This window comes from Bubalus bubalis, chromosome 1 (assembly GCF_019923935.1).
Source record: "Bubalus bubalis isolate 160015118507 breed Murrah chromosome 1, NDDB_SH_1, whole genome shotgun sequence".
In the NCBI taxonomy this organism is placed as follows: Eukaryota; Metazoa; Chordata; class Mammalia; order Artiodactyla; family Bovidae; genus Bubalus; species Bubalus bubalis.
Genome location: NC_059157.1, coordinates 140,139,564 through 140,151,718, shown reverse-complemented (window position 1 = coordinate 140,151,718; position 12,155 = coordinate 140,139,564). Strand labels below are relative to the sequence as shown.

Sequence of the window (12,155 nt, the reverse complement as noted above, 5' to 3'; positions counted from 1 at the left end):
GCCAGCCCAGATCAGGACCAACTGCTGGCCTCTGGAGATCCTCTGGAAATTTTCCAGAAACATTTTCAGGAGGTGGGGAAGGACTGCCTTGAAAACTAAGGTCCTAAGGAGACATGGGAGGAAGTCTGACAAGCTAGTGTGACTCCGCTGTTAACCCAGATTTAATGAAGCCTGAAGATGTTGAGGATACATAGACACCCTGGAAAACAGAAAATTATAGAGTACTTTCCCAAAAGTAAAACAAGAAATATCCTCCTTGATCCACCCTCATTCTACTTCCTAGTTTGCCTTTGGAGCATCTCTTTTTTAAAGGGTTAAGATCAGACTGGGTGTGGGCAATTTTGCATATGGTTTGGGCTTCCCTTGTGGCTCAGCTAGTAGAGAATTCCCCTGCAACTCGGGAGACCTGAGCTTGATCCCTGGATTGGGAAGATCCCTTGCAGAAGGGAAAGGCTACCCACTCCAGTATTCTGGCCTGGAGAATTCCATGGACTATACAGTCCATGGGGTCGCAAAGAGTCGAACACGGCTGAGTGATTCACTTTATTTATTTATTTTTTTACTTTACTTTTAAGACTATATAAAAATGTCATTTTCTTTAGATCTGTATGACAGTCATATGGATGGTATAGATGGTTTTACAACATTCATTGTAGAAAATTGATAAAATATAGAAAAATAAAAAGGAAAAAGGGGCACCCATAATCCTATCATCTAGAGATCACAGCTTATTTTTCCTCCTAGATATTTTTATGCTTATGTATTGATTTCTGAACAACAGAAAGCCACAACCACCCTGCACGCCTTCCCCAGTTTCCTATTTGGTAGTTTCCTTCACACACCTGGGCCAATACAGGTGAATGACACACGGGCAAGCAGGTGCTGTGGCTATTCCAGGAATGATTAATGATGCTTAATCTCTCTCCCCACTTCCTTTCCACACCCATTCACACTTTGAGAAGGAATTTTCTTCAGCACTTCGGTGGCTGGGACTGTTCTCTTGCTAACCACATCTGGATATTGGGGGGAAGGGGATAAGTGTGCTTTTTTTAATTCGGACACTTCTAGGAGGAGAGACAGCTATGGCACTGGGTACCTGCGCTCCTGTTCCAGGAACCCTTGGTTCTGAGAAGTGGATTCCACTCAACTGCTGGTGATGCCATCACAAACACTGTGGTTGTCCAGGCCAGGTACAACCAGTCCTTGGCAGGGCTTGAGGTCAGCTGGGTGGATGCCTTTGCTGGCTGGCTGGCTCAGAGACCTCAAGATGGCACTCCTGACCCTCTCTGCTGCCCAGCCATTAGTCTCTGACAATCAGTTTCTGCAAATCCCAAGTAGCATAAAGGATCATTTATGGAGCCCAGTGGATAAGGGGCTCCTCCTCCTTTTTCTTCGCCATCTATGATGACACAGCAATAGATAATGCCCTTGTCAAACTTTCTCAGAGACATAGACTTCAGAGGCTAAGCCCATATTTATTGTTTGTGCCTACTGGTCTTGAGGCTTCATTGTGAGGGTTCAGTCCAACATCCCTTAGCCCTACTCAACCCACACTCCCTATAATCCTCACCCACTGTATCTTCTGCAAAATTTCCCTTGCCAGAGTAGAACCTGTGATCTGATTTAGGAAATTAATACTTGTGTTGAATATGCTTTTCCAAACCCTACACAGTCATTCAAAGAGATTCAAATTCATTTTCCCTTGCAAAAATTTCTGATCAAGAGGGTGACAACTTCAAGAGACTGCTCCATGCTAATTACAACTTACTGAGGAAATGGCAACCCACTCCAGTGTTCTTGCCTGGAGAATCCCAGGGATGGGGGAGCCTGGTGGCTGCCTTCTATGGGGTCACACAGAGTCGGACACGACTGAAGTGACTTAGCAGCAGCAGCAGAGCACCTATTTAATGCCTTGGTTCAAAATTGGGTTTTACCTTTTATCTAACTTCCCTGAGCCTTAGTTTGCTCATCTATAAAATGGGATGATTATATTTACTTTATAGAATTGTTATGAGGATGAAATAAAACAATATTTTGAAAGTTTCTGAAACATAGTATTTGCTCAATATCTCAATTCTCCTGTTTTTGATACTCTTAATAAATTCTTCTGTGCACCTATACAGAAGTGTACAAACATATAAACATTTCTGTGCTTAGTTGTTCAGTCGTGCCTGACTCTTTGTGATCCCATGGACCATAGCCCACCAGGCTCCTCTGTCTGTGGGGATTCTCCAGGCAAGAATACTGAGTGGGTTGCCATGCCCTCCTCCAGGAGATCTTCCCAACCCAGGGATTGAACCCAGGTCTACCACATTGCAGGTGGATTCTTTACTGTCAGAGCCACCCAGGGAAGCCCAGGAATACTGGAGTGGGTAGCCTATCCCTTCTCCAGGGGATCTTTCTGACCCAGGAGCTGACCTGGGGTCTCCTGCATTGCAGGTGGATTCTTTACCAGCTGAACTGCCATTGCAAGTATATAAACATGTAATCAGAAAGAATGTGTGCAGGTGGGAAGGTGTTAAGCTTTGAAGCTTCTGTTTTTTAGAATTAAAAAAAAAAGTTGACCACATACACAGATAATTGCATGACTTATATCAGTAAAGAACAGGGAACTTTATTCAATACTCTGTAATCACTTATATGGGAAAAGAATCTGAAAAAATAATGGGTATGTATAACTGACTCACTTTACTATACAGCAGAAATTGACATTGTAAATCAACTACATGCCAATAAAAATACATTAAATATATATGTGTATGTGTGTGCTGTGTTTAGTTGCTCAGTCGTGTTCAACTCTCTGTGACCCCACAGACTGTAACTTGCCAGGCTTCTCTGCCCATGGAGATTCTCCAGGTAAGAATACTGGAGTAGGTTGCCATGTCCTCCTCCAGGGGATCTTCCCAACCCAGGGATTGAACCCAGGTCTCCCACATTGCAGGCAGATGGTTTGCCATCTGAGCCACCAGGGAAGCCCTATGAGATGATAGCCTGTCCCTTCTCCAGGGGATCTTCCTGACCCAGGAATCGAACCAGGGTCTCCTGCATTGCAGGTGGATTCTTTACCAGCTGAGGTACCAGGGACTATATAGAAAACCAAAAGCTGAAGTTGGCTTATTTTCAGTAATTTTGCTTTCAAAATCCACTGCAACTAGCAACATTTGGAACACACCACAGCATTATTACAGGTGACTTAGAGCCCGTCTTTGGGTTAAGCCTTGACTGTACCCTATGTCCCAGTAGAATCACATTTGTGAAGGTTAGTTGCTCACTCAACAAGTGTGGGAGCTCTGTGCTAGCTCCTAGAGGTGTCATAGAAAGCAAAAGCAGACGCAGTCCTCCTCTGAGGCAGCTCCTCTCTTGCCCAAGAATTTGAGTCAAGAACTCTAAAACGTTAAGCAGAAAGCACTCAGGAATGGCAGCAGTTAATATTATAACATACTGTTAACGACAAAACTACCTCAGCAGTTTCGTTTCCTGCATCTGCTAGAATCTGGTGGAGCCAGTTCTGCAACTGTACTTTGTGCACATAATCCTTTCAATTCACTTTTGCAAAGTTCTCAGTAATGACAGGCATTAGCAGTTAGGGTCCCCGGGCAGGGCAGAGAAAGAGAGGCTTCTCTTCCTCTGCAAAGTCTTCACAGAGGAGCCAACAGAGACAGTCAGCCAGACGGTGCTGAGAGTGCCTGTCAGGGAGCGTTTGCATTGTACTGACCTGCTTCAGCTCCTTGTTGAAATACATGTAAAACACGGCCATACCAAAAGCCTGCAGCAGCACTGTGAAGATGAGGATCGGCATGCAGATCTGTCCAAGTCTGGAGCCCGGAGCCTGCTTCAGGCCCATGATCGCTGTAGGATGTGTCTCCTGCAGAGTGAGTCAAGCAACAGATTAGGACTGCTGTAGGGTGGAGCCAATTTATAAGTTTTACTTACTGAAAGGAACTGAAACTGAAAGTTGTAAGAGGAGAAAAAACAGTTGCAAGCCTACTAATCCTAAACGACTAGAAGCTAGGGGGAAGCAAGGCAGGTCCATTACAATTTTCAGGGGCACGTGGCTCTCTGTCTCTGGTTTTGGACTTCTAGCCTCCAGAATTGCAAGACAACACAATTCTGTGTGTGCTACTTCATTGTGGCAGCCTTAGGAAGTGAATATAGCTTCCACTGGATTAGAAAAGTGAAAAAAGTTGTAAGTGTTACAATCATAATAACTTCAATAACAATAACCCTGTGTACAAGACAGCAAAAGAGACACTGATGTATAGAACAGTCTTATGGACTCTGTGGGAGAGGGAGAGGGTGGGAAGATTTGGGAGAATGGCATTGAAACATGTAAAATATCATGTATGAAACGAGTTGCCAGTCCAGGTTCGATGCACGATACTGGATGCATGGGGCTGGTGCACTGGGACGGCCCAGAGGGATGGTATGGGGAGGGAGGAGGGAGGAGGGTGCAGGATGGGGAACACATGTATACCTGTGGTGGATTCATTTTGATATTTGGCAAAACTAATACAATTATGTAAAGTTTAAAAAATTAAATTAAATTAAAAAAAAAAAATCTGGGGCTTGTTTTGAAAAGGTCGTTGTCAACACGGGCACCAGAAGCAAGTCCATGTTTCTGTGAACTATTCCATTCATTCACTTATTTAGGCTAGAGTCTATCTAGGTCATCAGGTTTTTTAAGTATGTGTCTTTCCATCATTTTCTAATTGTGTAAAAATTCTTCATGTTCTTACTTTACATTTTATTTATTTTGATTAGGTAGTTATTGGGCCACACCCCACCAGCCTGAAAGCTTGTGGTTGCCCAGCCTCCAGACCAAAGAAAGAGGCTGGATACAGTGATGGGGACATCAATAGTTTGGTGGACAGGAGATCTTACATATCTGAAGCAAAATGTCCTGGACTGACATCTCACCATGGCAGGCAGGACATGGCAGCAGTCTTTGCTCCTTGGGGGAGAAGGAGGCTACCATGTATGGATGGGAGGGACAGGGCAGAAATTGATTTTAGGTGGGCTCATCAGGTTACCAAGGAAACCAGGAGATGGGGTGGGGGCAAGCATGCAGGCAGTTACTGATGAAGCCCTGTAATTAGGAGGATTGGATAGTCATGTGATTGAAGCAGGGCCTGGTCAAGCAAGGCCTGGTCAAGCAGGGGACCAACAGAGAGCAAGAGAACAGCCATCCTGAATGGCTTGACAGTACACTCCACCCCTGCACACCTTGCATGACCCTTACAAGCGTGGTTCACCCCTCTTCTGTGATATCCCTGGGCTCAGGTATGTACAGGGGCACTGCAACCAGACACCACATATGCAATACAGACAACAGCAGCTAAAGAGTATCAAGAGCCTAAGAGGTGGGCAAACATTCGAGCCAGCTGGTTACAGGCTCAAGTTTTCATGAAAGTCCAGAGGAGGACAACAATGGCATCCTGCTATAGACCCAGCAAGCAGGCTCGCTCATTTCCCAGCGAGGCCACCACTGTGCCCAGTCTGCAAACAGATTGCCTCCACTCAGACTAAGCATGCTTGCCAGGCACAAGACAGGGAAAATTATGACCATTAACCACCATACAAGCACTATCCTGAGATACAGCCACGTCTGCCTGAGGCTTCTGTCCTGGGAGGCAGTACCATCCCGCCTATTCACCTGCAGTCCCCAGAGCCCGTACTGAGTCCTAAAGAGACCCTGAGTGTTAACATGGTGGTGGCTTCCTCCAGCTGGGGCCTGGATTAATTACCTTATTGGTCTTCGGTAGAGCAGTTAACAGATATATCCCTTTCTGTTCAATTCCCCATAAAGTGGCAAACCCAAACCACCAGGGACTCACATGCCAGTCCCAGGGCTGGCTTATAATATGTTCTCCTGGGGTTAGATCCTGTGGCCCGGACAAAAGCAAGCTTTGTCCTAATGGGTAGTCCTAATGGCACTGTGCCTTGAACTTGAATGGCGTGACCTTCAAGTAGCCTTTGGGTTCACATGGCGTGGGCACTGGGACCATTGCTCCTGGGGTGTGTCCACACGTTGAGAGCGGGGTTCCCATCTCACTTGTTGCTGACGTGACCCCACTCATCCTCTGGGGTAGCCTAGCAGCATTAGGGCCGTAAGGATGGTGGAAACACCAGTGCAGGTCATTTCCAGCAGCCCTTTCCTGAACTTCAAGGCCAGTAATGTGGGTTCCTTGGTCAATACCGATGTCCTTGGGGGTCCCTTACATCACACACAGCTCTTCTGGACCCTGAATTGAGGACTGTGCATCTCTCCATGACTCAGGTAGGCCTTTTGTAATGTCGTGGCCCTGTTGTGACACACTGTAGACACACACGGCTGCTGCTCCTTCACACTGACTCATTGCTCGGCCCCCTTCCACAGCTGGGACCGGAAGCCCAAGGGCACTCATTATTTTGCTGTTGCCGTAGGCCCCAAGCAAACCTTTCTGGGTAATAGGCCATGTCCAGTTCATGAGTCTGTCCCTAAGTTACCATCCCTAAAGCCTAAAGCCTAAACAACCTTCCTAGTTGTTTAGGGTTGGTGCACTGGGGAGCTATGTCGGTATTTTGAAGATGATCCAGGTCCTTGTCTTCTGTTTGCATTCCCCAGACATCCCTGTGCAAGTCAGATGAGCCACGAGTGTGGGGTTGCTACTTTTAAAGTGGAAAGAGACTCTGGGGTTTACAGGATATTGTCATTATGATAGAAGACAACTGCCACAGGGCCCCACATGCTAGTTGACAGCCTCTGCCCAATCATTCCTCCAACTTTCTGTTCCTGGCCTTGTTTCCCTGCATCTCTGCACTCACAAGAGTTTCTTTGGCCTTCTGGCTGACTCATCAGTTGTTGAGTTGCAGGCCTGAAAGCCTTGCGATCGAAGAAAGAGCCCAGAGACAGTGACAGAGACATCAATATTTTATTGGAAGGAGGATCTTACATGTCTGAGGCAAAAACTCTGTAGCGATATCCCCACTTTGTGTGGCTGGCAACAGGCAGGTGGTGACAACGGTCTCTGCTATTTAGGGGGAGAATGAGGCTATGATTTATGGGGGTTTGATATGAGGTGGGCTCATCAGCTACCAGGGATTAAGCCCTATATTAAGAAGAGTGAATAGTCATATGAGTGAAGCAGGGTCTGGTAGAGCAAGGGATGAACAGAGAACAAGAGAACAACCAACTTGAAGGATGACCATATGGGATACAAAGTATTTCACCCTCACCTGGCCATGAATTGTCCTGTTCTCCTCCCCGAAGACAACCATTATTAACAGTTTTATGTATCTTTCCACTAAGATTCCATGCACTTATAAATATATTATATATATATATATATATAATGTATATGATAGACTTAAATGGTAGCATACTGTATACATCATTCTGAACCTTGTTTTTATCACTTCATATATCTTGGGAATTCATTCTGTATTTGTAGGACTTTTATTTTTTGCTATACAATACTCTACTATATAGATGCATTAGAAAATATTTAACTGGGCTTCCCTGGTGGCTCAGTGGGAAAGAATCTGCTTGCCAATGCAGGAGAATGGGTTTGATCCTTGATCCAGGAATATTTCACATGCCAAGGAGCAACTAAGCCTGGGCACCACATCTATTGAGCCTGTGCTCTAGCACCTGGGAAATGCAACTACTGAGCCCGGATACCACAACTACTGAAGCCTGAACACCCTAGAGTCCCTGCTCCAAAATAAAAGAAGCCACCGCAAAGAGAAGCTCATGCACCACAGCTAGAGAGAAGCCTGCGTGCACCAATAAAGATCCAGCACAGCAAAAAATAAGCCAGATATTTCAAAAATAATATTAAAAAATATTTTTTATATTAGAAAATATTTAACCAGTCTCCTATAGATAGATATTTAGGTCGCTGCCAATATTTATCTTTATCACAAATGATGCTCTAATCGCTATATTTTTATTCTCTTCATCAAGCCCTTTCTTTGCCATCCCATGTGTAACTGCAATCTGCTGTTTCCTGTCCTGGCCCCAAGCTTGCTCCGATGCTTTATTATTCCTCACAGCACTTTACAGTTTCTGGCATTCTATTTATTTTATTCATTGATTGCTTGTCTTTACCAATTAGAATTTAAGTTCTATGAAGACACATGTTTTTGTCTCTTTAATTTGCAGCTGACTGGCTTGTATCTAAGTGCATAGTTAGTGCTTAGTAAATATTGACTAACTGAATGTTATAATTAAATGCCACCAAAGAAAAGCACACATGGCAGCTAAAAAGTACGTATCTTCCCTTCAAGGCAAAATAAGCCATAGTGTAACAAAGCAGGACCCTTTGGGGGCCTTCCCAGAACAGACCACTCCCCCAATATGTCCTTTACCTGCCTTTTGTCTGTAGAACTTTGGTCAAAGATTAACCAAGTGAGCAAATGCAGAAAGGAAAACAGTGAACCAAGATAAATTAGTAATACTTTAGCCATTAAACAAAGTCAAGGACCTTCCGTTTCTTTTCAAGGGTTGTAGATAATATTCTGAGCCATGTCTTTTGAGCTGTTTTGCAGATACTGAAACCTCCACCAGGTAGAAGTTAACTGTATGCTGCCCACAACTATGTAGACCCGAGACGAGTCGGAACTAGGTTGATGATGTTGGCTCCCAATTACCTCACCACCAACCAACTGGAAGAATGTCCACGAGCTGACCAGACACCCGACAACCCTCCCTCCCTCCCTCCCTCGAACTGGCTTTAAAAACTTTTCCCTGAAAGCCTTGTGTGTGTGGGCAGGGGGGAGGGAAGTTCAGGCTTCTAAAACACATTATTGACTAAAGACACATCAATACATTTTTAGAGACTAATACAATTAACATCACTACGTGAAGCTGGTAGAGCTTAAAAATGATCAAGGGTTCATTATGCAATTTATGATTGTTATCATTCATGTTTTATTCCACTAGGTTTTTGTTCCAACCTTGTGTTACATATTATAAATGCAAATTTATTACCATTGAATTTTTGAAAATGAGACATTGAGAAATTTTGAGTCAAGAATTTTTCGGTGAATTTTATGCAGATACTTTCTTTGATTGTCTGAGCAACATATATATTAATGCCTCAGGAGATAGTTCTTCAGAATATATTTCTGACTCAGGTGATGTGAATATTAGACCAACAAAAAGAAAAAAAAACCTTAGTGATTGATTCTGATACAAAAAGTGAAATTGAAACTCAGGGTGCTGGAGAAGATATTATAGATGTGTAACTACTGAATGTAATAATCTGCGAAGTGAAGTGAAGTCACTCAGCCGTGTCCGACTCTTTGCGGCCCCATGGACTATAGCCTACCAGGTTCCTCTGTTCATGGGATTTTCCAGGCAAGAATACTGGAGTGGGTTGCCATTTCCTTCTCCAGGGGATTTTTCCTGACCCAGGGATCGAGCCCAGGTCTCCTGCATTGCAGGCAGATGCTTTACCCTCTAAGCCACCAGGGAAATCAATCTGCAAAGTGTTAGTGAAATAACAAAACTTTGGTCAGCCAAAATAAAAGTTGCTGGCCACAAGATTTAGTTTTTCAAAAATCCCCTGATCCATGATTTAAGTGCTAGCTGCCCTGGATTCTTTGCTTAGTGCCCTGCAATAAATGCTGCACTTTCCTTCACCCCAAATCCAGAGTCAGTAGATTGTTTTTACTGATCATGGGGCAAGCAGACCCAAGTTTGGTTTGGCAACAATAGTTTCCAGGCTAATTAGTCATTTGTCCTCTTTGTCTTCTATTAATTTTTTCAGTTCAGTTCAGTTCAGTTCAGTCATTCAGTAGTGTCCAACTCTTTGCGACCCCATGAATCACAGCACACCAGGCCTCGCTGTCCATCACCAACTCCTGGAGTTCACCCAAACCCATGTCCACTGAGTCGGTGACGCCATCCAGCCGTCTCATCCTCTGTCATCCCCTTCTCCTCCTGCCTTCAATCTCCCAGCATCAGGGTCTTTTCAAATGAGTCAGCTCTTCACATCAGGTGGCTAAAGTATTGGAGTTTCAGCTTCAACATCAGTCCTAATTCTTTACATTGTGCCAAATGAGATTGTTTTAGTTTGATGCAGAGTTGATATACTCTGTGAACCCAGGAATGTCTCAATTAAATTCAGCTTATTTGATCTGGGATAATGTTTCCTGATCTGTCTAAACTAGTAAGCCAAATAATATATACTTGAGTCTCTGTATGCTTGTACATGGTGTCCCTCCTGTGCCGATAATATCATTTACATGCAATTTCTTCCACAGCTGTGCATTTTGCATTTCCAGAAGAGTGAATTACTATGGTATTATTTCTGGTAATTGCAAAGGGTGCAGAGATCTCAAGTTATCTTGAGAAAGTCATTACAGGTTTAATTTGTCCCAATTACCTTCGTAAGGAGTTAAGATGTGGGAACTTGTGTTTGTCTCTTGCAGAGGGATCGGCCTGCATTTCAATCAGGCCCTGACACTGAAGAGTTTAAAAGTGTCATCAACTAATTGTTCTTTGGGAGGGAAGAGCGGTATGCTGTACAGTAAAATTTAAAAAAAGAGACAGAAACAGCATGCTTGATTGGCCCGAGGAGTACCAGTGAAATTCCTGAAGGTTCTCTCCACTCTGCTACTGCTGCTAAGTCACTTCAGTCGTGTCGGACTCTGTGCGACCCCATAGACGTCAGCCCACCAGGTTCCCCTGTCCCTGGGATTCTCCAGGCAAGAACACTGGAGTGGGTTGCCATTTCCTTCTCCAATGCATGAAAGTGAAAAGTGAAAGTGAAGTCGCTCAGTGGTTGCCCAACCCTCAGCAACCCCATGGACTGCAGCCTACCAGGCTCCTCCATCCATGGGATTTTCCAGGCAAGAGTACTGGAGTGGGGTGCCATTGCCTTCTCCAATAAATACATCTTGTAACCTTTCTAGGCAAGAAGGTGAAGACACAGCCTGCTCATGCACTTAAAAATTAAACCCTAGTTAGTCCTAAGTAAAATTTTATTGACAGTGATATAAAGATGAAGGAAATGCACCTGAGTGATTTAGACAAGCAACCCACTCCAATATTCTTGCCTGGAAAAATCCCATGGACGGTGGAACCTGGTAGGCTATAGTCCATGAGGTCACAAAGAGTCGGACACGACTGAGTAACTTCACTTTCACTTTCTTTCACACTCACACCCAAGAATTAATGAGATAAGAAATGTAAAGCATTCAGCACACCCCTGACATGTATAACCCCCAGTAAAAGGCAATAATTGCTAAGGTCAGGAAAAACTATCAGGAAGTTGGTGAAATTAATTTTAATTGTGAATGTATATTAGCTTCATCTTCTTTATTTAGGTTATCATTTATATATATAAAAACTTATCAACTCTAAGTGAACAGTTTGATTACTTTTGGTAACCATCACCATCATGATATAGAATGGCTACTTTGCCTTAGTTTTACCATTTCTGGATAAAGGAGATGTGGTACATATATACAATGGAATACTACTCAGCCATAAAAGGGAATGAAATTGTGCCATTTGCAGAGATGTGGATGGACCTGGAGATGGTCATCTAGAGTGAAGTAAGTCAGAAAGAGAAAAGCAAGTATCATATATTAACATATATATGATTTATGTTGGAATATATATGGAATATATAATATATATATATATATATTATATATTCCATATATATTATGTGGAATCTAGAAAAATGGTACAGGTGAACTTATTTGCAAAGAAGAAATAGAGACACAGGCACAGAGAACAAATGTATGGACACCAAGTGGGGAAGGGGAGTGGGATGAATTGGGAGATTGGGGTTGACATATATATACTATTGATACTATGTATAAACTAGATACCCTGGGGACTCAGATGATTGAGAATCTGCCTGCAATGCAGGAGATCCAGGTTCAGTCCCTGGGTGGGGAAGATCCCCTGGAGAAGGAAATGGTAACCCACTCCAGTATTCTTGCCTTGAAAATTCCATGGACAGAGGAGCCTGGCAGGCTACAGTCCATGGGGTGGCAAAGAGTCGGACATGACTGAGCAACTAACCCTTTCACTTTTCACATAAATTAGATAACTAATAAGAAACTACTGCATAGCACAGGGAACTCTACTCCATGCTCTGTGGTGACCTAAATGAAAAGGAAATCCAAAAAAGGGGATATATGTATACATACAGCTG

At 43.7% G+C, this 12,155-nt stretch overlaps 1 protein-coding gene across 5 annotated transcripts in view; it reads right to left on the bottom strand.

Moving 5' to 3' along the window:
• The window catches only part of TNFSF10 (TNF superfamily member 10), a 65,204-nt gene that overhangs the window by 17,342 nt on the left and 35,707 nt on the right, over positions 1–12,155 (bottom strand). For 3 of the 5 annotated variants that reach the window (XM_025288234.3, XM_025288243.3, XM_006068411.4), the window contains exon 1: positions 3,716–3,917. In XM_025288234.3, the coding sequence (XP_025144019.3) occupies positions 3,716–3,844 (129 nt within the window). In that variant the 5' untranslated portion in view covers positions 3,845–3,917. Of the gene's footprint in view, positions 1–3,715; positions 3,918–12,155 lie in introns of those variants that run through there. The other 2 variants (XM_006068410.4, XM_045166094.1) reach the window with 2 other exon arrangements.